The 24,334-nt window shown below is 39.7% G+C and overlaps 1 protein-coding gene across 4 annotated transcripts in view; it reads left to right on the plus strand.

Moving 5' to 3' along the window:
* MMP12 (matrix metallopeptidase 12) overlaps positions 1–23,362 on the plus strand; it is a 39,864-nt gene extending 16,502 nt beyond the window's left edge. For 2 of the 4 annotated variants that reach the window (XM_035716235.2, XM_035716236.2), the window contains 12 exons: positions 3,146–3,336; positions 8,627–8,698; positions 8,970–9,032; positions 10,149–10,396; positions 10,978–11,126; positions 11,210–11,335; positions 14,143–14,304; positions 14,854–14,977; positions 20,260–20,393; positions 20,756–20,915; positions 21,660–21,763; positions 22,670–23,362. In XM_035716235.2, coding sequence (XP_035572128.1) covers positions 10,179–10,396; positions 10,978–11,126; positions 11,210–11,335; positions 14,143–14,304; positions 14,854–14,977; positions 20,260–20,393; positions 20,756–20,915; positions 21,660–21,763; positions 22,670–22,770 — 1,278 coding nt within the window. In that variant the 5' untranslated portion in view covers positions 3,146–3,336; positions 8,627–8,698; positions 8,970–9,032; positions 10,149–10,178 and the 3' untranslated portion in view covers positions 22,771–23,362. Of the gene's footprint in view, positions 1–3,145; positions 3,337–8,540; positions 8,699–8,969; positions 9,033–10,148; positions 10,397–10,977; positions 11,127–11,209; positions 11,336–14,142; positions 14,305–14,853; positions 14,978–20,259; positions 20,394–20,755; positions 20,916–21,659; positions 21,764–22,669 lie in introns of those variants that run through there. The other 2 variants (XM_025465719.3, XM_049110040.1) reach the window with 2 other exon arrangements.
* The last annotated feature ends 972 nt before the right edge of the window (positions 23,363–24,334 follow it).

Genomic DNA, 24,334 nt, shown 5'->3' on the forward strand with positions numbered 1-24,334 from the left:
ATTCATGAGAGACACAGGCAGAGGGATAAGCAGGCTCCCTGAGAGGAGCCTGAGGAGGGACTCGACCCCAGGACCCCAAAAATCATTCCCTGAGCAGTGATCAGTGGTTCCCAGGACCCAGGATCACTCCCTGAGCAGATACTGAACCACTGAGCCACCCAGGTTCCCCTATATCTAGATTGTTAATGAAGAGGAACGAGAGAGCAGGATAGGGGGAGTTATTCATTGGAGGAAGAAGACAAGAGGGGGCTGCATGTCAGACAAATGGACTAACAAACAGCAACGAGACCCCTGTGTTGAAAAAGGAAGGTGTCCATGACATAAATTGCATGCATAAGAACTCATTTCTGTAAAATTAGTTGAATGTGTATTTATGGATGAAGAGAGGCAGAGAGGAATAATGACCATGGTGGTGGTCATCTGATGAATGAAATATTCATTCATACTCTGTTCTTCAACTTTTACAAAGTTGATCCCTTACTCTTTTCCTTATAGTTCTTGTAGTTCAAATACATTATGAGTGATATGCATTATTATATAATCAGAGAAAAAGATTAAACTTTTATTGTGATAAAAAGAAAAACATTTGCTTATTTTTATCAGGTGCCCATTCTCATTCTCGATGTATAATTCCAGTAGCCACTAAATTAATTATGTTCAGAAATAGGACATAGAAAGCCCATAAATCAAGGTCTCTGTGTCAAGCACCTTATTTGTGCAGATTCAACATGGATCTGGCATCAATGAAGGGGCTTAGAAGTTGGAAGGAAACAAACTTAGTAAACGCACGTTAGTGGTGTAAGGGAGGCAAAACTGTACCTCCACCCACCCTGGGTTTTCAGACGGAGCTCTTTAACAAAAAGACAGTTTAACGAGAGAAAGACCGTGACCTGCATGCAGCCCACATCATGCAGAAAAACCCTAAAAAAAAAAAAAAAAAAAAAAGTAACTCAGAATGGCGGCTCAGAATTCCAGTTCATAGTCCATCTTGCACAAAAAGCAGTATGTTTGCAGAGACCTAAAAGACAAAGGAAAGCAGATTCAGGCTTCCAGGGGCAGCAAACACAGAGAAGGTAAACCATGGTGGAAATGAGTGGAGTGAGGTGTGTTCCTGGAGTCCTTCAGTCTGACTCTGGTAACAGGAGAACTTGTATCTTGCCTCTGGCAGAAAGGGGGAGGGGAGCTTTCTCTGCTTTTACTGTTTCTCAATTGTCTTCAGCTCAAAACAATTTTTGTGCCAAAGAGACATATTTGGGAGTGTTTTTTAACAATACGATATGAGCAAGGAAAACAGCTTCCTTCTGTGTATGAGAGAAAGAAGTCAGAATGAGAACAATCCGCTCAGTCCCAAGTGCAGAAGCAAGGAACACAGAGCCTGCGAGAGGCTTGCGGCAGGGGAGGTGGGGGGTGGGGTGGGGCTTGAAGCAAAGATGCGGGTGTCATGGGAACTGTGTTGCCACAAAACACCTGTGCATGAGCCCTGGAAGACCAGCTGCCCCAGGACTGATTAAAAGCAGGATCAAAGTCTTTCTAAAAGCTGTCAAGGGGATCCCTGGGCGCCGCAGCGGTTTGGCGCCTGCCTTTGGCCCAGGGCGCCATCCTGGAGACCCGGGATCGAATCCCACATCGGGCTCCTGGTGCATGGAGCCTGCTTCTCCCTCTGCCTGTGTCTCTGCCTCTCTCTCTCTCTCTCTGTGTGACTATCATAAATAAATAAAAAATTAAAAAAAAAAAGACTTAAAAGCTGTCAAGGATGTGACTAAACACACAGGGAGTTCTCTGTGTGAACGATTTATGCCTAAAACACAGTTATTTAGATATTATTGTCACTCACTATGAGATATTTTCCATTTGTAAAATGAATTCTAAGCATGATTCATGCTTCCTTGCAGGGCTTATTAATCATCTGATGGAGTTGGTGGTAGAAAGGAGGAAGTTCCTTGCTGTCTCCACAGAGTGGATCTTTCTAGGGCCACCTTAGGCAGGAAATCCCAAGAGCTTGTTATTCATAGTGAAACTGAGATGTGAAACTTGAGTTCATGAATGTTCTTGGTTCTAAGGAAGAGCCTCTCTCCTTTATCTGTATTCGTCTGGGATATGTTAGGTAGCCATCCTGCACAGAGTATTCCACTTCCAATTTGGTAAAGCCATGCCCAGGTGGCTTCATTCGGTTCCCACTCGTGTGTGGGTGCCCGTGTGTGTTTATGTGTGTACTTCCTTCTTTTTGCTTTCCCTTCCCTAGATGTCCTACTTGTCCTCCTCTCTATGGGCCCATGTGATTCTCCAGCTGGGCCCCATACAGTTTACTTTGGTCAAGAGCCTGGCATATCCCAGTGGAAGAGCACTAGCTCAAAAATGATCTCCCTCGCAAACTAGTAGTGCTGATTGCATGTCTTCCAGTAAAGACTAGTTATGACTGCACATTTTTCTGGTGGAGAGTCTTAGGTCAATATTTTGAAGTTCTTTATGTCTTTTAGAGTGCTCTATGGCAATGAAAATGTCCATGAGATTAGTAGCTCTTTAAGGAGTCGTTAAACAATACCTGATTGAAAAATTTGTGGAAAGGCAGCTGAGAGTGAGAAAGGCTTCTGAGGAGTCTAATGTTTTTGGTTGGAAATGGCTCAGGAATTGGGATGGGCAGGCATTTCAATATTTCATAAGTATTTTGCTGATTTAGGGACAGGCATAGAAAAGAAACTGCTTGCTGCAGAAATGTGAGCACATGCCTATGCTAGGTCCAGGGAGGTCCCCTCTATATTTTTGTTTCAATTCCTTTAAAATCAAACACCTATTTATTGACTGCTTCATCATACGCCCCTTGTGTTCTCTGAGGCTGAAAAAGAGTCCATGACCATTGGTAATTTATAAAATGTATGCACTTCCTGGAAAAGTTAGATAAAACATTGAGAAAATTATATTTGAAATGTATGAATAGTAACAATGATGACGAGGAGGAGGGTAGAGCACACCCACGATGCAGAAAGGACCATGTTAAATAGCCTGTATAGGTAACGAGTATGAACCTCAGTTCAGCTGCGCTAGATATGATGCATTTTTAAAACACTTAACCTCAAATCTGAGGTTCCATCGGGCTGGCAGAAGGTTCAACTTCAACCACTCTTGCATTCTATGTCCTCCATTTCAGTTTGCCCAGCCTGTGAGTTCTTCTCTTCTGCTGAGTCGCTTGTGTGGCAGCCCCCTTCGGGGAGCTAGACACACCAAGCCCAGATCCCATTGCCCTGCTGCACCACACCTGGACAGCGCAGCCACGGACTGTCTCCCGGACAGTGGCTCCTGGAGCCACAGACTCCTTCAGTACTTCCAGCATTGGCTCAGGTAGAAAATATCCCTCTTTTCTCAAACTGTAGCCATTTCAGTGGATTAAGCTTCTTGGAAAGAAGGCCAAATGAGAATAATATGATCAGTGTCATAAACGTTGAGGCAAAACCACAGAGTTGGCTCACCGCTTGAGTAGAGCTTGAAGGAAAGGAGAGAAATATAGGGAAAAAATGTCCTGGTTTAAAAACTACCTAATCTCACTCTTTTTTTTTTTTTTAATTTTTTAAAATTTATTTATGATAGTCACAGAGAGAGAAAGAGGGAGAGGCAGAGACATAGGCAGAGGGAGAAGCAGGCTCCATGCACCGAGAGCCCGATGTGGGATTCGATCCCGGGTCTCCAGGATCGCACCCTGGGCCAAAGGCAGGCGCCAAACCGCTGCGCCACCCAGGGATCCCACCTAATCTCACTCTTGAAGAGAACTATGTAGGTTCTGTCTAATCCATTGATTTGTTTTCTGAGTTGATCTAACTCACAAATATAGCTGATCAATCCTTTGTGAGAATGTCACAGCTTCTTACTGACACAAAGTTCAACAGATTTGCCTTCTGTGGTCTAAATAGTGCCTCTGAAATCCAGTTCCCTTGGCTTTACAAATGTCTTCCAGAGGCTGTGCCTCATATCAGCCTCTGGGAGATGCCATGTGGGGTCAGCAGATGTGGTGTCGTTGTCAGCTACTGACTAGCAGCAGGGGGTCTACGCTACTACAGGTCATATGTTCTCAATGGAGGCAATATTCTCCCCCCCAAGTGGGTAAAATTGGTCACTGGGGGCAAAAAAAAAATCATCTTTTTCTTTAATGTATAAAGGACAGATAACCATAGTACATATAAACAGATACATAGTATATCTCTGGTATTAAAATTTCATGAGAGTAGGTCTAAAACCTCTGTTTATGGGGGGCAGTGATGAAAGAAATGTTGAGAGACATGCTGTAGGTGTTACAAAAGGAGAACCAACATCTATGGTCAGGCTGTTAAGGTGCCAGGCATAGCACCAAGCAGTTTCATGCATCATCTTATTTAATCCTCCAAACAGTTGTTTATGGATGAGGAAGCTGAACTTACATGACTTGCCCAAAGCCACACAGTTTGTAGGTAGCATAGCTGAGGTTTGAGGCCAAGACTCTTTCCAAAGCCTTGCTCTTCTCGTTAAACCAGACTGTAAAATCAAAGTCGGTGTGGACATATCTGCGTCATTATCTTCACCCTTAGGCATTCACCTTGTTGTTGGGGAGAAAGAACAAGAAAATAAACAGTTGACTAACAACACATATGTGTCTGCTACCACGTTGTGTCTGCTTTGTGATATGCGCATAAGACGTCTGCTTCCTGCTGCAGTTCACGTTTCACACTTAGTTTATTGTTTGAAGGGGCGCCACTGGCTGCCGGGAAGAAAAGGGACCACAGAAGGAAACCACAGTGACTTTTACCTTCATTGTTTTCCTCCCTCCATTTTCTCTCTGTGGGCTGCACCCCATGGGACCAATCTCACTCCTGAACTGCACTCTCTGGTTTTCTTGCCAGTACTCGGCAACTCCCCATTTGGGGGTTGGTGAACCTGGTGATACAGTTTGAGATTGAGCCCTGGTTTGAAAGGCAACATATTTCTAACCAGTTACTCTGATGTTCTCTGCCTTATGGACAGTTGAGTAGCAGCCCCATGTAGGGTCATATTCTAGGTCATTCTGGAAGAAGATGGGAGGGGACTCTAAGAACTGTCTCCACCATCAACATTCGCTCTTCTCTGGGCTGTTTGCGATTCTATGCTGGGTGTATGTGGATGCACTTGTGGTTAAAAACCATTATTTAGGTTGACTTTTCTCCTATGTGGAAAAAGTTAGCTGGTCTAACCCAACCATGGCATGACCAATATTCAAGAACAGAGGTAAAAGGAGAAGGCAAAGAATGAACTTTTATTAAAGTCTGTCATATGAAGGTAGGTGCTTTCATGCATGATGTCACTTATTTTTTACAAAACCTTAATATTATCCTCATTTTACATACAAAAAAAATGAAGCATGGAAAAGTTAGTCTAAGTGCACACAACTGGCTAGGGTGACTTTTAATGTCCATGTTCTTCAGGGGTGCTCTTCAGGGTCAATTCCTGGGGAGCTCTGGCAGCAAAGTCACTTAGCAGTAGGGCATTCCTCAGGCCAGGGCAGGGAGGAAGCACACAGAGGTGATTCTCCAGAGAGCAGACCAGGAGCTACCTCCCTGGGCATCCGTTTCACCTAGAGCTTCCTCCTGGCCCCCACAACAGCCAAGGGGACACCCTGCTTTAACTGAAAAGACTGAGAGTATCACAGTGTCACTGTGTAGTGTTTGCAATAGTAAGATACCCAGAGGAAGACAGAAATCTGAAGAAAAATCAAAGTCATATGTGCCAAAATGATATGTGCTGTAGCAACAAGGCAGGGCAGAGTCAGAACACCTCCCAGATGGCTCCTTAGGCAATTCACTTCCTTCTTCTGGACTCCCCAGTCTTCATCCATAAAAGGAGAAGGTTAACTAGCTGAAATTTTCTTCCTACATGAACAGGCTATTGGTGAAAGGGTCAGTTATGGAATTTCTTTGTATATTTGGGCAACATTTCTCTTCCCTGGTCCTTGCTGATGACCATGTTCTCATTTTCCTCTAGATCCTCAGGGATGACACCCCAAATAGTTGAAAGTGATTATATCAGGGATATGCCTTAGAATGACCTGGTGTCTGCCTCAGGAAGGAAACAGTGTAATAGAGAATCATTGTGCTATAGACTTTGCTTTTTACTAAAGAAGATCTTGAAAAAAAAAAGAAGAAGAAGATCTTATCAACAAGTGGTCCCTGTTATGAGGGCCTCTGACCTCGGCCACTTTCTGCTCTCCTTCACATGGGCCACTGCCAGTGACCCCCTGATTCTAACTTCCCTCAGCGTGTCCCCTAGAAGCAGTCTGGGCCTGGATCATAATCTTGTAGCTCCTTCGGACACAGGAGAGGGGTCTGGGCACGAGGCGATCGCCCTTCTCATCCCCATTGCCAACTCTTCTAAACGTCTTCCCTGAGAGAGAGCAGTAAAGGAAGAAGGTTAGCAAGTTGCTAAACCTGTAAGATGTGTCAAGCAGTAGGCTAAGTACTCTTCCCTATAATTTAACATAATCCTGGTAACAACTCTTGAGGTAGCTGCTATTTTTATTCCAATTTCACAAACGGAGAGATTAAGTCTTATACAGATTAATGACTGTGAAAGATTGTAGAAGGAGCGAAGATTCTCAGGCTGGGTAGACTTGACCCCAGAACCTAAGCTCATAGCCCCTGCAATGTTCTACGACTGCCCAAATGGCCCTTTCCCTCATACTCAACCCCTGTGGGGCATTTGGTAAGCCAAGACCAGAGACCATTAAAATTTGGGTATAGTTTTGTTTTTATTATTGTTTTTGTGAGGAAATTTTTTCCCCTTCCTTTGTATCTTGGGCATTTTTTCCCCTTCCTTTGTATCTTGGGCATTTTTGCCTTGTATCTTACATCCTACACTTTCTAGACTTCTTGAAATTCTTCCCCAAACCAGACCCCTTCCTGGTATGATGAGTAAGACCAATTCTTGTATGTTCTCAGTGTGGTTTAGGAGCACATCCTCTGTGTAACGATCGCTCCCACAAAGAACGTTTATTCTTGATATTCTATAGGCCCTATTCTCCAACAAAATTCATCCATGCCTATTTCTTGAGCATCTACTAACCTCAAGGCAGTCTTAGGCACAGAAATACAGTGGTGAGCAAGGCGGACAGACTCCACTCTAATGGAGCAACATTCTGCTGGTAGAGAACCAGCCCGACCCATATTTTCTGATAAATCCCACTTTTTCCTGCTTTCTAGCCAAACCACTATGCTTCTTTTATGATTCTTGAGTTCAGTATCTGACAGAATTACTATACAATACTTCTACATGATCTTCCCCTTCATGGATCCTAGAGCCATACCTGGTTGCAACCATAAGCTGCATGACACTCCTCTTGGGCCAAGAAAGGAAATGAATATTTGTGAGCATGTATGGTAAGTGCTCACATTTATAATAAATGTCTTGTTTCATCATCTCAAAAGCCTAAGGAGGCAAAGATCATTATCCTCATTTTCAAATGGAATATCTGAAGATCCTAGAGGTCAAGTCACAGAGCTTGAAAAGGGCAGAGCCAGAGGGAGGATGCCAACCAGCTACAATGCTCCTACAAGTGCCTCCTTGATTTTCTGGAATGCCAGCCTCAGGGAAAGGCTGGGAGCAGCTGGCAGTTCCCAGGGGGTTGGGAGGGAGGTGGGTCACAGCAGTGACTGAATCCTAACCCACCACCGGTGGCCCCTCTATGAGACCATCCGCACAGAATTGAGAGACAGCCCCCCCAGCTCCCACGTCTACCTGTGTGATTTATGCTGGATTTTCAGATGTTTTTGTCTCCAAACATTCTCTGTGACTGACAAGCAGATCCTGTGTGAACAGAGCAACCAGGCCAAGGGAAAGGAAGCTGAGCAGATAGGGAGGTAGATTTCAGAGGCAAACCTTTCCTATCTTCCACAGTTGAAGTGTTGACATTAGGCTGCCAACTCCAGCCTATTAGGGAGGTATGGGACCTAATGGGAGGGTGTCCTCTGGAATCTCGACCCAGGTACACAGTTGGGATCGGGCATAAGTTAGAAGAGGATCTAAGCTTGAACAACACATAAAGCAGACATCAAAGCATCAGGATGTTATAGACTTTTCTATGTTAAACTTCAAGTCTCTATATATCACAGTTCTCTAGGGAGCTAGAGTCAGCTTGGAGAGGATTCTTCTACTTTATTTTATTCATTTGACATTTTAAATTTTGTTTCTTGAAAAAGCTTATTTCACCTACAGTAAATATAAGGAAATTATTATAGTAAAAATTCAGATACTGAATTTTCTAAACATACATTTTAAGTTACTGTTACATTTTCAGTGTGTAGTGTTTCTCACCTAATGTGTTATTCTATAGGGCTTATTTATTTTGAAGGATATAATAAAATCCTCTGAGTTGTTGAATGATGAGTTTGGTGCTTATTGACCCATTGTGGTCCTAGAAAAAGATCTGTGCTTGTGTTTGCGTGTTTTTGAGATAAATCAAGGGATGATATCAACTGTGAGTCACTCGAAGGATTTCATATTCACAGAACATGGCCTAAGGACTATATAAGTAAGGACATTTGAGGAACTTTGTACTGAGAAGGAACTGGGTAGGTTGAGTTGAGCCATTCGCAAGTTTAGAATGAAGTTTCTTCTGTTGGTACTGATCCTGCAGGTCACTGCTTCGGGTACCATTCCTCTGACCAACTCTGCAAGCTCTAAAGAAAATGATGTGGCATCCAGTCAAGTAAGTATTGACACTAGAGTATTTACCCAGCTTGATTTTTGTCTTTAAAATTTATTGCATTGACCAGTTTTATCTTGAAAAGTACTAGCTGAAAACTATTTTAGGAGACTACTTGCTTCTAGCCCTGTAGAAAGGGCTAGAAAAGTGCACAGCTACTTTGCTAAAGAGAATGTAAGAAAGTGATATTGTTTCTTTGCCAAAGAAAATGTAAGAAAGTGATATTGTTTTTGAAGGAGTGTTATAAAAGTCTCCAATTGAAACTGTCCTACAGGTCACTGCTTCCAGACCTGTTCCACTGAATAACTCTGAAGAAAATAATGAGACATATGCTCGGGTAAGTATTGACACTTAGAGTATTTACCCAGCCAATTTTGTCTATAAAATTTGTTGCATTGACTAGTTTTATCTTGAAAAGTACCAGTTGAAAACTGGTTTAGGAGGCTATTTGCTCTGAACACTATATTTTTCTTTGCCAAAGATGAATGTAGGAAAGGCATTGGTTTTTGAAACCATGTTATAAAATTGGTGGATGAACTTGTCCCTTTTACTAAAAAGCTTTGGCTGAGGAGAGTTAGTTCAAAATAATTGGAGTTCTACTTCTGTTCAATATTTTACAATAATCATTTAATGCTATTTAATAATCTGAGGTTTGAGCAATGGCTTGGTTATGTAACCACTTCAGCCTACCATGATGATTCAAGAATACTTTTTACTTTTTACTTTCAGACATCCCAGATATTTCTTCATGAGCATGTTTTAAAAATTGGATTTTTTCCATTTGTTTCTTTTCCCTAATTATATAAGTTTGGACAATCTCCCCATTCTCTAAAACTCTTTCAACTTTGCATTTGCCAGAGTTGTCCGTTGTGCTAAGCATTGGATTCCTTTTTTTTTTTTTTTTTAGATTTTATTTATTTATTCATTCATGAGAGACAGAGAGAGAGAGAGACAGAGAGAGAGGCAGAGACACAGGCAGAGGGAGAAGCAGGCTCCATGCAGAGAGCCCAACATGGGACTCAATTCCGGGTCTCCAGGATCATGCCCTGGGCTGAAGGCAGCACTAAACCACTGAGCCACCCAGGCTGCCCGAGCATTGGATTCTTAAGCAGGAAAATTTTATCCCAACTTAAATTGATAATTTATGCATCCTGACAATAAAGGTTTTGCTGTTTACTTGATGCCATGATATGCTAGATACTGAAATATATTTTAACAGATGGAGACAAGGTCAAAGGGGTAGAGACATAAATGTGTTTCCAGTGGGCTTCCAGTAATCAATATTGGTAATAGTTTGGGGCTCACCTTAACGGCAAAGAGAATTAAGATTTTTTTCTCCGTATAATTAATTTTCTCATACATGGTTCAGAAGCACCAATGTGCTGTTGAGTCAAACATACAGAGCTCCATCAGAAACCCCTCCATGTACTATAACTAAATGTATTTTTTTCAGAGGTACCTGGAAAACTTTTACGGTTTTGTGATGGACGGAATTCCAAAGACAAAAATGGGAGTTGGTGGGAACTTGATGGAGAATAAAATCCAGGAGATGCAGCAGTTCTTAGGGCTAAAAGTAACTGGGAAACTGGATGCATCTACTCTGGATATGATGCACATGCCTCGATGCGGACTGCCTGATGTTCAACACTTCTCCACGATGCAAGGGAGACCAGTATGGAAGAAACATTTAATTACCTACAGGTAACATTGTAGCTGTGCACTTTTCTACCTTCCCATAGGTCTGACGCCCAGAAACCTGAACCACTCAGAGAGAGCCCCAAGTCTGGAAGCAGATAAGAAGCCTCCCTCAGTTGTTAGCATTTCCCCTGTGTTGATATTCATTCTTTCTAGAAGGGGGGATTGTTCACTCAAGGAAGAGTTGTTTGGCTTGTCAGCCCAGAGCAGAGTAGAAAGGCTGCAAATAAAAACTAAATCTATAATAAATAATAGACACGAGAACATTTTATAGGATGGTCAAAATGGATAAATGCAGAGGTCTGGGAGCAGAGGCAAAAGGCATAAGCTTCTATGAATGTAAATCCTTCACAAAGAAAACCCATACATTGTAAATGAGAAGAGATCCAATTAGAGTCCCTTTCAGGAGGAAGCTGCCTAAGGATACACAATTCTGTAGCTAGTGATGCAGGTTTTTATTATCTAGACTATCGATCTATGAAATGATTCCTCTTCCACCAACGCAGGCAAAAATGAAGTATCACAATAAAAGAATTAACACATAGCTTTAATATATTTTTCTCTCTTTTGTTGTTTTGCTGGTAAAGAATAAATAACTACACTCCTGACATGCAGCCTGCAGATGTTGACTATGCCATCCACAAAGCTTTTGAAGTATGGAGTAATGTGACCCCCCTGAAATTCAGGAAGGTTAATTCAGGAGAGGCTGATATTATGATACTTTTTGCATCTAGAGGTAAATAACATAGACTTATTTCATCTGTATTGTTGGCATGACCTATAGCATGTGAAGGACTGATTTTCCTTCCTTTTACAAAGCTCATGGAGACTTCAGCCCTTTTGATGGCAGAGGTGGCGTCATAGCCCATGCTTTTGGACCTGGACCTCAGATTGGGGGAGACATGCATTTTGATGAGGCTGAAATCTGGACTAAAACCTACAAAGGTAAGAAAAGAAACCATTAAAAAACCCTAAAACCAAAACCAAACAAAAAGCAAAGAAAAAACCAAAATCACTACACATGAAAAACCCTTTATAGATCCTAAATTACATCCCACTTTTGAAAGGATGTATTCTGAAAATGATTAGAGGGTAGAAAGACTCATTCTGATTATAATGTGTCACTAAATAAAATGTAACACTTTGTCTCAATTTCACCCTCTATAAGTTGAGGATCCTGAGCTAGGTTATCTTAAAGATCAGTTTTAAGAATCCTGAGGATGAGCTAGTTCATTAGTGTGAACTCAAGAACCCTAAAAGCCATAGTTTAGAAAGGTAAAAACTATAATTTAGTCAGTTTTTGCCAAGTGGTCCATAAACTCAAGCAAACACAGATACTAAGTATGGGTATGCCAGCAATGCTAGGGTAGGGGTTGTCTGCATGATGCATTATAAACTGACACTTTCTTAGATTTATAGTGACACAGAATGATGAAGTTATAGTGCAGAAAATTTAGAAATCCCTGTAGCAAAACACAAGATTATATGGTCATATGGTCTCTTGAGGTTCCGAGGTTGGAACAACAGAATGTCCAGGGGATCATCTGACAATGCCTTGTGTGTATTCACAAAGGAGGCTATAATTCACTATCCCTCTCAGACAGTGGGGGGAGAGAAATAACTAGTCTCCCCTGTTTGAAGGAATCAGTATCCATTGGAAAATTCAAACCCTCATATCACAAGCCTTACTAATATTTCCAGGGGAAATTCTAGATTATGACTAGCTCATGTGGAAAGTAAATGGAAAGTCTTCAAGATGGGCTCTACTCAGCACCCCCTTCTCTGTATATTGCATACCTCAGATGGCAGTGTTTTCATAGACCAGAAAGGCTATTTGTTTTAGTCTGACACATGGCCTAAGGCTTATTAAATTCTTGACTGAGAAGAGGAGTTTTGCATCATCAAAAGACAAGCTATACAGAATTAGGTCCACATTGAGCTGCAAAGCCTTAGCTGGTCATATGTTAATTGATGACCAAGGTTATTTTGGGTGTATAGTCTTTTCATCTGACATGGTAGACTTGGGTTGGTTAGCCTCACAGAATGTTTTAGAATTCTAAAGGACTTTAGAAAAATAATTTAATACAGATATTTATGGAGAGAGGAAATTAAGAGCAAAAAAAGGTTAGCAGCTAGCTCTTGGAGAAGCTGGGACAGAATGAGCATTTCCTAGCTCTCTTCTTTTAACCTAGTGTGTAGTTTCCACCTGTCTGTGTTGCCTTATTTTCACTTGGTGCAATTCTGTGCTTTCAAAAAGCTAAATTACTTATTAAAATTATAACTTAAAGTGCTGACTGTCCGCCCACTTTTTTGACCCGGTAAATTAAATGAACAGTTCTTTCAGTGGTTGCTGAGTTTCTATCACAACATCAGATAGGGGTGCTGTTTGGTTACAAAGATAAAGAGGACACAGTCCCCCATGGAAGAGCACACAATCTAGTGGGAAATAGATCACACGCAGAAACCCATGATTCTGATATAAGGCATTATGGGAATTGAAAGTAGGAGAAATTCAGATTTAGGTCAAATTGTAATAGGTTTTGCCTACTTTCCCCAGTTTTAGGCAGAGTGCAGAGAGTGAGTCTTTGCTTCTTTGCTTCTTTCTCATTCTCTGTGAGTTAGCTGCTGAGCCCCTGGGTTAGAAGAAATGCTCAGAGGATCTGTGTTCCTAAAGCACACCCAACCCCCACCCCAGGAGAAGTGTTCTCTCATTGTTCACACCTGGTGCTGGAGAGTAGCTCAGGACCAGCCCCCACAGCTGAGTGGGGTGTGACCCTGGGAAAGTCAGCTTTTCTGAGCTTTGGTTTTGCCATAGGAAAAGACAAAAATGAAGGTGTTGGACTAGAACATAGGTAAATAAAACAGCAGTCAGGAGCTATTCAAATCTTCTCAAAACTGAGAAATTTGATATATACCCCTTTCTGTTACCTACAAAGGTACATTCTCTAGAACATACAGAAAAAAAAAAGAACAGGTGTGACTGTAATTTGAGATATAAATATGTCTGCAACATAAGCATAGACTTTGATTTCATTTTGAATCATTTACAGTAAAAGAATGAGCTTTTGAGCCAAGAAATTTAGATTTGAACCTTGGTTCAAGCACTTAGTTTGGTCCATTAATCTTGCTGAAACTGTGTCCTCATTTGGAAAGAGAGAGCGCAGTAGCTTCCTTTCAAGTCACATACGGAACAGACGTGCTGTGACACAGACCTGGAACTTAATATGGCCTTATATCTGGGTTTAGTAAAAGATGGTTGGCAAAAACTTTTCCATATCCACTGAAGCCCAATCAAGAGTAAAAGCAGAAAAAAAAAAAAAGAGTAAAAGCAGAAAGGAGCAGAAATGATGTGGAACAATGAGAACAATTAAACAGAGCTACAAATTATTCTGGAAATGTCCACAACAGAATATGTGTCAGGTATCTGCTGGTGCTGAGATCCTTTTTGTCCACAGTAGGACATTTGACAACATTTGGAGACATTTTTGGTTGTCAAAACTGGAGGGGTTTGCTACTTGAATTTAAGTGGTGAGCCCAGAGATTTCTAAACACCTGGAGAGCCCTAACCACAAGGAATTATTTGGCCTATAATGTAGGCAGTGCTGACATTGAAAAGCCTGGGTCAGAGGGAAAGGAGATAAGTATTCCCAAATGGGTTCCTTTTCACTGTATCAGATTTCAGTTATATAATTGTTCTCTGGATGCAGACATATTTCACTGCTCTTTTCCCCTTCTGGTTGGTTTCCTCTTAGGCACAAACTTGTTCCTGGTTGCTGTCCACGAGCTTGGTCATTCCTTGGGTCTTGGCCATTCCAGTGATCCAAAAGCCATCATGTTCCCTACTTACAGTTATGTTAACCCCAACACCTTTCACCTCTCTGCTGATGATATACACGGCATTCAATCTCTCTATGGTGAGTTGAATTTCTTTACTGTTTTGCCTTACAAAGATACTCTTATGAAGAGTCTCATAGTAACTATATTTGAATAAAACAGTAACCTCTGTCTTTTGTCTTGAGCCTCAAGAAAACCCTATGAGGGAGGTAGCACATATATTACCTTCATTTTGCAGAAAAGCACAGGAGACCCAGTATGCTAATCCCATGACAGGGGCAGAATCTGAGCCTTCCGGTCTCAGATTTGGTCTTTCTGTCCAGTACACCATTGTCTTTGAAGAAGGCATGCAGAGAAATAATCTGCCTGGAACAGGAAAACTAGAGTGATCAGATTTTTCTCCTCCATGACGTGACATTGAGACCATGAGGGAGAAAGATCTTTATTGTATGCTTCCTGTGAGTGTGATAGGAAGCATAAATTGCTTTTTATGCATTTTTCATCCAGAAAACTGAATGTTTTATTTTTTATTTATTTTTTTAACAGAATGTTTTAAAAAGAATGGTTCTTCCCTGTAGCAGTTAAAATGCATATTTTTTCCCCTCATGCTTCTTGAAATGTATTTTCAGGAGGTCCAGAAAAACACCAATTCTCATCAAATACAGATGGTACAGAATCAGCCAACTGTGACTCCAATTTGAGTTTTGATGCTGTTACTACAGTAGGAAATAAAATATTTTTCTTTAAAGACAGGTAAAATCATCTTCATATCTAACCAATATTAAAGGCTCTGTCCTAGGATTTTTAGAATGTTTTGTCAGAGATTGGTGGGAGATGATGGAAAATGAAGTAAATGAAAATTAAGGAGAGACTGGGACTCACTTCTATAGGAAGTAGACAGCCTGAAGGTTTCGAAGGGAGAGGGTGGTGTGATTATATTTGTGTTTGATAAGAAGGCTGATAGGTTAAAAAAATGGATTTGCAAAAAGAATCTGGGGTGAGGAAAGACCAGGCAGGAAGTAAAGCCAGACTACTTTAATCACAGGTAAAAATGGTCGTCTAGGACTGCAGGTGAGACAGTACCTATTTAAAAGTCTTGATGGTTCTTGATTATAGAGAAAGGAATTCCAGGATAACTTAGAGCACAGATTGAAACAGATATTGGAGAGGCATGGAGAAGATTAGTATTTGGTATATGCGACAAATATTCTCCATTTTTTAGATTGAAGAATAATTGACATGCAATATTGTTTCAGGTGTACAGCACAGTAATTTGATATTTATATATATTATGAAGGAGTCACCAAAATGAGTCCAGCTCCATCTGTCACCATACAGAGTTGTTACAACATTACTGACTATATTCTCTGTGCTGTATATTACATGCCTGTGTCTTACTACACAACTGAAGTTTGTACTTCTTAATCCTTTTCACTTATTTTGTCTATCCTCCCATCTTCTTCTTGCTGATAACCATCAGTTTGTTCTCTATGAGTCTGTTCTGTTGTTTGTTCATTTGTTTTTTGGGTTTTGTTTTTTTTAGATTTCTCATTTAAGTGAAATCTATGAAATTTCTTTCTCTGACTTATTGCACTTAGCGTAATATGCTCTAGGTCCATCCATGTTGTCACTATGGCAAGATTCCATTCTTTATTACCACATCTTCTTTATCCATTCATCTGTTGATGGACATTTACATTGTAACCGTATGTTGGGTATTGTAAATAATGCTCCAATGAGCATAGGGTACATATGTCTTTCCCAGCTAGTGTTTTGTTTGCTTTGGATGGGTACCTAGAAGTGGAATTGCTGGATCATATGGTATTTCTATAATTGACTTCTTGAGGAACCTCCATATGGTTTTTCACAAGTGGCTGCACCAGTTTGCATTCCCACCAACAGTGCACAAGGGTTTCCTTCTTTCCACATCCTCACCAACACTTGCTATTTCTTTTTTTTTTTTATCCTAGCCATTCCAACAGGTGTCAGGTGATCTCTTCTTATGGTTTTGATATGCATTTCCTGATCGTTAGTGATATTGAGCATTTTTCATTCATCTATTGGCTGTATGTCTTCTCTGGAAAAATCTATGCAGGTTGTCTGCCTATTTTTTGTCAGATTGTTTGATTTTTTTAAAATATTGAGTTGTATGAGTTCCTTATATATTTTGGATGTGAATCTTTTATTAGATATATCTCTTGCAAATATCTCTTCCATTAGAGTGTTTGCCTTTTCATTTTGTTCATGGTTTCCTTTGCTGTACAGAGCTTTATAGTTTGATGTAGTCCCTCCCACTTGTTTATTTTTGCTTTTGTTGTCCTTGTCTGAGGGGATGGATAAGAAAGAAAAAAGAAAGAAGAAAGAAAGAAAGAAAGAAAGAAAGAAAGAAAGGAAAGGAAAGGAAAGGAAAGGAAAGGAAAGGAAAGGAAAGGAAAGGAAAGGAAAGGAAGAAGGAAAGGAAAGAAATTTTCCAATGTTCTACATCATTTCCACTCCTTTCTGCTTTTACTCTTGATTGGGCTTCAGTGGATATGGAAAAGTTTTTACCAACCATCCTTTACTAAACCCAAATATAAGGCCATATTAAGTTCCAGGTCCTCTGAGTCACTGGGGACTGTTTCATACCACATCTGTTTTTTTCTTTCTCCCTTCCTCCCTTCCTTCCTCCCTTCCTTCCTTCCTTCCTTCCTTCCTTCCTTCCTGCTTGCTTGCTTGCTTTCTTTCTTTCTTTCTTTCTTTCTTTCTTTCTTTTTTAGAAAGAGACATTTAATGCTGTTCTTAAAAAAAAAAATTCAGGCTTACATTTAGATCTGCCCTCTCGATTGTGACCAAGGCTACGCTGCTCATATTTGCTGGGATGCATGTGCCTCCCCCATGGAACGGCAATGATGGGGGCCCCAGAAAGAGAGGTCATCAGAGGAGGGGAATATGATCCAGTCCTGAAGTCCCCCAGTTTAGCCAATTTTTGGATGAGGCAAGACAGAAGTGGAAGCAGGGCTGAGCTCTGCTGGTCAGGGCAGCTGCCTGCCTTGGTCTGTAGGGAGATGGCTGGGGCCAAGGGCTTAGGATAGGGGAGGTGCCTGTGACCCTCCTGAGGGGTAGTCCCAGCAACCAGGGGTCTGGGAACATTTGCTCATCAAAGCTTTTGTATTTGACCTTTAGCAGAGCAGAAGCTAGAAGACTCCTGTGATCCCCTTTGTGGTGCACACGTGTATGCTGTGTGCACAGCTGGTGGTGGCAGCCTAATCTCTGAAGCCAGTGTCAGAGAGCTCATTGCCCATATTTTCTTCTAGAAATGTAATGGTTTCAGGTTTCTACATTTTAATCTCTAATTCATTTTGAGTTTATTCTTGTGTATGGTGTAAGAAAGTGGTCCAAATGGATTCTTCTGCATGTAGCTCTCCAGTTTCCCCAATACCATTTATTGAAGGGATGTCTTTTCCCTGTTCTCAGATCCTTTGTCATAAATTAGCTGACCATTTAAGTTTGAGTTTATTTCTGGGCTTTTTATTCTTTTCTGTTGATCTATGTGACTGTTGTTCTGCTAATACCATACTGTTTTGATTAATTTAGCTGTGTAGTAAAGTTTGAAATCTGGGAGCATATTACCTCCAGCTTTGTTCTTTCTCAAGATTGCTTTGGAATCTTTCCTGGGCCATACAAATTTTAGGATTCTTTGTTCCAGTTCTGTAAAAAAAAAAAAAAAATCCTATTGGTATTTTGATAGGGATTACACTGAATCTGAAAATTGATTTGGATAGTATGGATATTCTAACAATGTTGCTTCTTGCAGTCCATGAGCATGTATATTTCCATTTATTTGTGTCTTCTTTAGTTTCTTTCATCAGCGCCTTATAGTTTTCGAAGTCCAGGTTGTCCACCTCCTTGGTAAAATTCATTTCTAGATATTTTATTTTTCTGATGCAATTATAAATGGGATTGTTTTATTAATTTCTTCAGATAGTTTGATATTAATGTATAGAAATACAACAGATTTGTATATTGATTTTATATCCTGCATCTTTACTTAGTTCACTAGTTTTTTGGTGGAGTCTTTAGGGTTTTCTAATTATAGTACCATTCCATCGGCAAATAGCAACAGTTTTGCTTTTACCTTTCCAATTTGGATGCCTTTTATTCTTTTCTCATCTGATTACTGTGGCTAGGACTTCTGACAGTAGATTCCATAAAAGTGGCAAGGGTAGACTTCCTTGTCTTGTTCCTGATCTTAAAGGAAAAGCCTTCAGCTTTTCACCATTGAGTATGAAGTTAGTGGTGGGTTTGCCATACCTGGTCTTCATTATGTTGAAGTGTGGTCCCTCTATAATAATTTTAATGAGAGTTTTTTTTATCATGAATGGATGATAAATTTTGTCAAATTCTTGTTCTGTGTCTATTAAAATAATCATAATTTTTATCCTTCATTTTGTTAAGGTGGTATACTGCAATGATTTGTGGATATTGAACCACCCTTGCATCCCTAGAATAAACTCCTCCTTGATAGTGGTATATGATCCTTTTAATGTATCATTGAATTTGGTTTGCCAATATTTTGTTGAGAATTTCTGCATCCATGTCCGTCAGGGATATTGACCTATAATTTCTTTTGTGGTGTCTTTGTCTGGTTTTGGTATCAGGATAATGCTGGCCTTATAGAATGAGTTTGGGAACTCTTCTTCTTCTTCTTCTTCTTCTTCTTCTTCTTCTTCTTCCTCTTCCTCTTCTTGAATAATTTGAGAAGAGTAAAGATTAAGTCTTTTTTATTCGGTAGAATTCACCTGTGAAACTGGTCTTAGATTTTTATTTGCTGGGAGTTTTTGATTACTGATTCAATTTCATTTCTAATAATGGGTCTGTTCAAATTTTCTATTTCTTCATGATTCAGTCTTAGAAGATTGCATGATTTGGGGAATTTATATCCACTTGTTTTGGTTGTCCAATTTATTCACATGTAATTGTAGTTGTAGTCTTCTATGATCCTTTGTATTTCTGTGAAATCAATTGTAACTTCTTTTGTATTTATGAATTTATTTATTTGAGTCCTCTCTCAAATTTCTTGATGAATCTGGATAAAGGCTTACCAATCTTGTTTATCTTTTGAAATAACAAACTCTTAGCTTCACCAATTTTGAAAATATTTTTTAGTCTTTTTTTTTCAAATTATTTCCACTCCAATCTTTATTATTTCCTTCTTTTAACTTCGACCTTTGTTCTTTTTCTAGTTTCCTCAGCTGTAAGTTTAGATTATTTATTTGAGGGGCTCCTGGACGGCTCAGTTGTGTGTCTGCCTTCAGTTTGGGTCATGATTCTGGAATCCTGGGTTTGAGCCCCATGTTGGGCTCCCTGCTCAGTAGGGAGACTACATCTCTATTCCCTCTGCCACTCCCCCTACTCTTGCATTCACTCTCTCTCTGTCAAATAGATAGATAAAATCTTTTTAAAAAGATTATGTATTTGAGATTTATCTTATTTTTTGAGGTAGTCCTATGTCACTATGAACTTCCCTCTTAGAACTTTTTTATAGTAGCCCCAAGATTTTAGAGTGTTGTGTTTTCATTTTCATATGTCTTAAGTTATTTTTATTTCTTTTTTGATTTCTTCATTTCTTCATTGATTGTTTAGCAGCACATTATTCAGCCTCCATGCTTGTGGGTTTTTTTCCAATTTTCTTCTTGTCATTGATCTTTAGTCTCATTATTCTTCATTTTTGAGATTCAAAAACTGAGACATTTGAGATAAATAAATTCTTTTATAAACTGGTGAAGGAATTGTAGGTATAGTTTAGAACCCAGATCTCTTGATTTCAAGTGTCAGGGTATTTCCATATGGTGGCTCGCCTATTAAAATCAGTGTTATTACAAAAGAATCTATTAAGATCCATTCCTTGTGGTGCTCCTATCAAGATATCCATGGAGCAGGATGTAAAGACATTGGATAAAAACATTAAGCCATTTCACAATCTTTCCCAGTGAACGAACATTGGTGGTTCTTGAGTCTATAGTGATTTTTAACATGTGTTAAATGTTTTTCATCAGATTCTTGTGGTGGAGGCATCCAGAGAGTCCAAAGAACAGTGTTACTTTAATTTCTTCTTTGTGGCCAACCTTACCATCTGGCATTCAAGCTGCTTATGAAATTGGAGCCAGAAATCAAGTTTTTCTTTTTAAAGGTAACTCTAATGTTTAGTTTGCTACTGAGTCAAGTTTATGGAAGAGAATAAATGAAGGAAATACTACTAATTTTTATAAACATAGAGAAAAGCCCTCCAGATTTAATTAATGGAAAGTCTGAACTATGAGCTAAAAAATAGCTTAAATACCTAGGTAATGTGTAAAGATTTCAGGAAAAGTTTGTCCAATATAAGATCGTGATATGAAAAAATACAGAACCATTGGATATAAACCATGTTCAAGAACAAGGAGCAATATGTTTTGGAACTATGGGTACAGAATTATGTTGTTTGTAGTGAGTCAGTATTTCCATTACTCTTTTTGTATGATTCCAGTGCATGCTTTCTCTTTCTCTTCACAGATGATAAGTACTGGTTAATTAGCAATTTGAGACCACAGCCACACTATCCCAAGAACATACATTCTTTGGGCTTTCCTGACTCTGTGAAAAAAATTGATGCAGCTGTTTTTAACCCACTTCTCTATAAGACCTACTTCTTTGTAGATGATCAATTTTGGAGGTGAGCTTTAATGATTGGTATGGTGACTCCTAAAATTCATGAAACAGGCAGGGAATGGGGTTTTCAGTAGGTAGGTTTTCTGTGTAAATTCCCAAGGATCCCTGACCTTCCTAGGAGAGGTATCAAGGGAGCATAGATCTGGACTATTACTGTCATCCTACTTCTCTTCCCTAAATTTTGGGATTCTGATATGAGATAACACATAATGTGTTTTTTAAAGGAACACTTTAAGTAAAATGTCACGTCATTAATCACAGTAGAAGTACATTGGAGAACAGTGGCTTAGACATATGAGACCCAGGATTCATACAGTCTGAGGAGTGTACTCTTCAGATACTTTTTAGAACCACTTGACCCAAGGAGACAAAATGAGGAAACCATCTTCTGAGTGGCAGCAAATCCTGTAAGGTCTTCACCTATAGGAAATTTGACAGTTGGGCTCTACAAGGCAGGACCAGGCACGGGTGGAGGCATTGTACAGCAATGGAGAAAGTTCCTGACCAGAACTCAGGTTCCTGACCAGAAAGTTCCTGACCTAGAGTCTGAGTCCTGTAGGGACATGGAATAAATCACTAGACTGTTTAGGTCCTTGGTTTTCTTCTCAGTGCAACTGAAGTTGCCTTTTCAGGAAAAGCCTTTCAAGAGAGAATAGGTAGGTCTTGTGGTTTGTGTCATAAAATATCAAACTCCTCATCATGAAATACAGTTTTTGATGGAGGTCCTACTGATTATTTCTTTGCTCAGGTACGATGAGAAGACACAATTCATGGACCCTGGTTATCCCAAATTGATTACCAAATACTTCCCAGGAATTAAACCTACAGTTGATGCAGTCTACTATTATAACAGTAAGTAGATCAGGAAGCCATGGAGATACTGGAAATCCCTTTTTAAAACTCTGAAGATTATAAAGCCTTCAAAGTCAGAGAATGGGGACCCAAATCAGAACAGAACAGGACCCAACAGTTCTCCATAGGGCCCCTGAGGGAAAATTCATAGTCTGCTAGGGTTAGAATAGGTGGGCTCAAAGAATGAGTGGTGTACACAGTTTATTTCTAGGGTGGTCTAGCTGGTGGGAGCATATGATTCCATGCATCTTGAGTCTCTGGAATGTCTGACCATGTCAAGCTGCACAGCATCTGTGAGAGAGTGTATGGCAAGACTTAGGCAAGCTGGCCTCACATACTTTTTTATGCCTTACATTTTGTACCTTCCTTGTAGCCCCTCCCACACTGCATGGGCTCATGTGGACTAGGGCTAAGGGTGAGATAAGAAAAACTTGAGAATGTTGGCATTTGTGTTGAGAATATCTTCAGGCAAGGTCAACCGAAGCAAACTGTTGGTTGGGCCAAGGCATTTTGTTTTTATTCCCATTGCCATGTCTTTCTTACTTCTCCATCAAGGCCTCTATGTGCCCCACCTGGCTCCAATTTCTTCCCTCCCACTTTGAGTTCTCCACCTTGAGTGTGACTTTTCAAAAATGGTCACATCTTAATAGTCAGCTTTTAAGACCAATCTTCTCAATTAAATTAATGAAGATATTTAGTGGTGAAATGTTTGGGCAGTAAATAGATATCCTGAGGCAGGATACTGAGTGCAGGGGCCTAACGTTTATATTCTCAAATGTCTAATATAGATCATCTTTAAAATTTGGTCTAATATAGATAATCTACAAAAGCACAGATCTGTGTTTTTTTTTTTTTTTAAGAAATGCAAGTGAAGAATTAAACTATTCAATATGTTTTTATTTTTAGGACACTACTATTTCTTCCAAGGACCTGACGTATTTGAATATGATGTCATATCCCATCGTATCACCAAAAAGCCGAAACAAAGTATCATGTCAGGTTGTTAGGAATGGTATAATTAGTGATGTTGGTCAATTCACTTCAGTTTAATTATTGCATACTTGCTATGTGCCCAGTTTACATGAACAGTGACATGTGTCATGAAATAAGGTAAAATCCATAGGCCATAGATAAATTATCACATATATACTTTGAAGAGTACATTGGAGAATATATATATATATACTCCTATACTGTCACTATACTGTATGTAAGGTTTTTTAATTTTGAAAATCATCATTGTCAATTTTTACTTGATTCAACTATTAGGCTTGAAAACAGACACTTTTTCAAGGGGCAACAGAATATTTTGGTCCTTAAACATCTCAAAACTGAGAAATTATCATTATTTCTTTGCCTTAACTACCATTAAGAAATGATTAGTTTCTGTGGCCATCAAATCTTTCAGCAAGTATATAATTTTAATTCTTTTGAAATACAAACATAATATACCAGAAAATGACAATTAATGTAACATATAAGTAAATTATATAATTATGGTCATAATGTTATTTTATTCTGTTATCAGTGTTGATTTTTCTAAATCTTATATAAAGTATATATATTTTTCCTTTGCTCAAATAAAAATTTGAAAGAAAATATTTGGTTCCTGAGAATTTTTTCCTGAATAACAATGTCCATTTCAAAAACAGTTCTGAACCTACTCCTAAGTAAAACAAGCCTCTACATAAGTGGTGAATTATGTAATAAGGCAAGTGGGAAGAAGTTGTATTTGCTTGGCTACTCATTGAACACCACTAAATCCCTAGTCTTGAGTCAAGAAAGCATTCTCCAGACCACATGTGCCCCAGAGGAGCATGCCCAGCCTATGATCATGAGCCTGGAGAGGAGGAGAACTGTAATGGGAACTTCCCGTTCCCATGTAATTTCCATTGCAGCTTGGGCCTCACAATGTGGGCCACATAATTAATTGCTGTGTGACCTTGATGAGACATTAAATCCCTAACTTTAGGAAAAAGCAGTAGTGGTGGCCACCTCATTGATTTATTGAGAAAAAAATGATACATGATGAGCACATCATGCTGGTAGCTTGGACTGCCTTTACCAGGTTTCTTCTCTGCCCTGACACACATTTTCCTTATTTTCTGGATTGTACATACATGTGTTAAAGCTCCAATTATGATGATATGGGTGGCTCTGTGGGTTGAGCAATGGACCCTTGGTTTTGGCTCAGGTCATGATCTCAGAATCAGGTGTTCAGGCTCTGTGTCAGTAGGGAATCTGCATCAGATTCTCCCTCTCCATCTGCCCCTCCCTGTGCTCGCGCGAGCACTCTCTCTCTCTCTCCCCCGCCCCCCTCTCATGCATGCTCTTGAATAAATTCTAAAAAATCTTTAAAAAAAAGATGATATGGGTTTCTGGAATGTTTGTAGTTTTCAATTTATTTGCAGAAATTGCTGACTGACATTAATCATTTTTGATTAATAGAATGAACTGAGTTCAGAAAGTATGAGGATCAGGAAGATTCTAGATGGGAATGGAGTTTTCTGTCCTTCATAGCTTAGAACCATTCCCAAGTATGTGCTTCTTCAGTTTAATAGTCCTGGCTTT

Source organism: Canis lupus, chromosome 5 (assembly GCF_003254725.2).
Source record: "Canis lupus dingo isolate Sandy chromosome 5, ASM325472v2, whole genome shotgun sequence".
Classification (NCBI taxonomy): domain Eukaryota; kingdom Metazoa; phylum Chordata; class Mammalia; order Carnivora; family Canidae; genus Canis; species Canis lupus.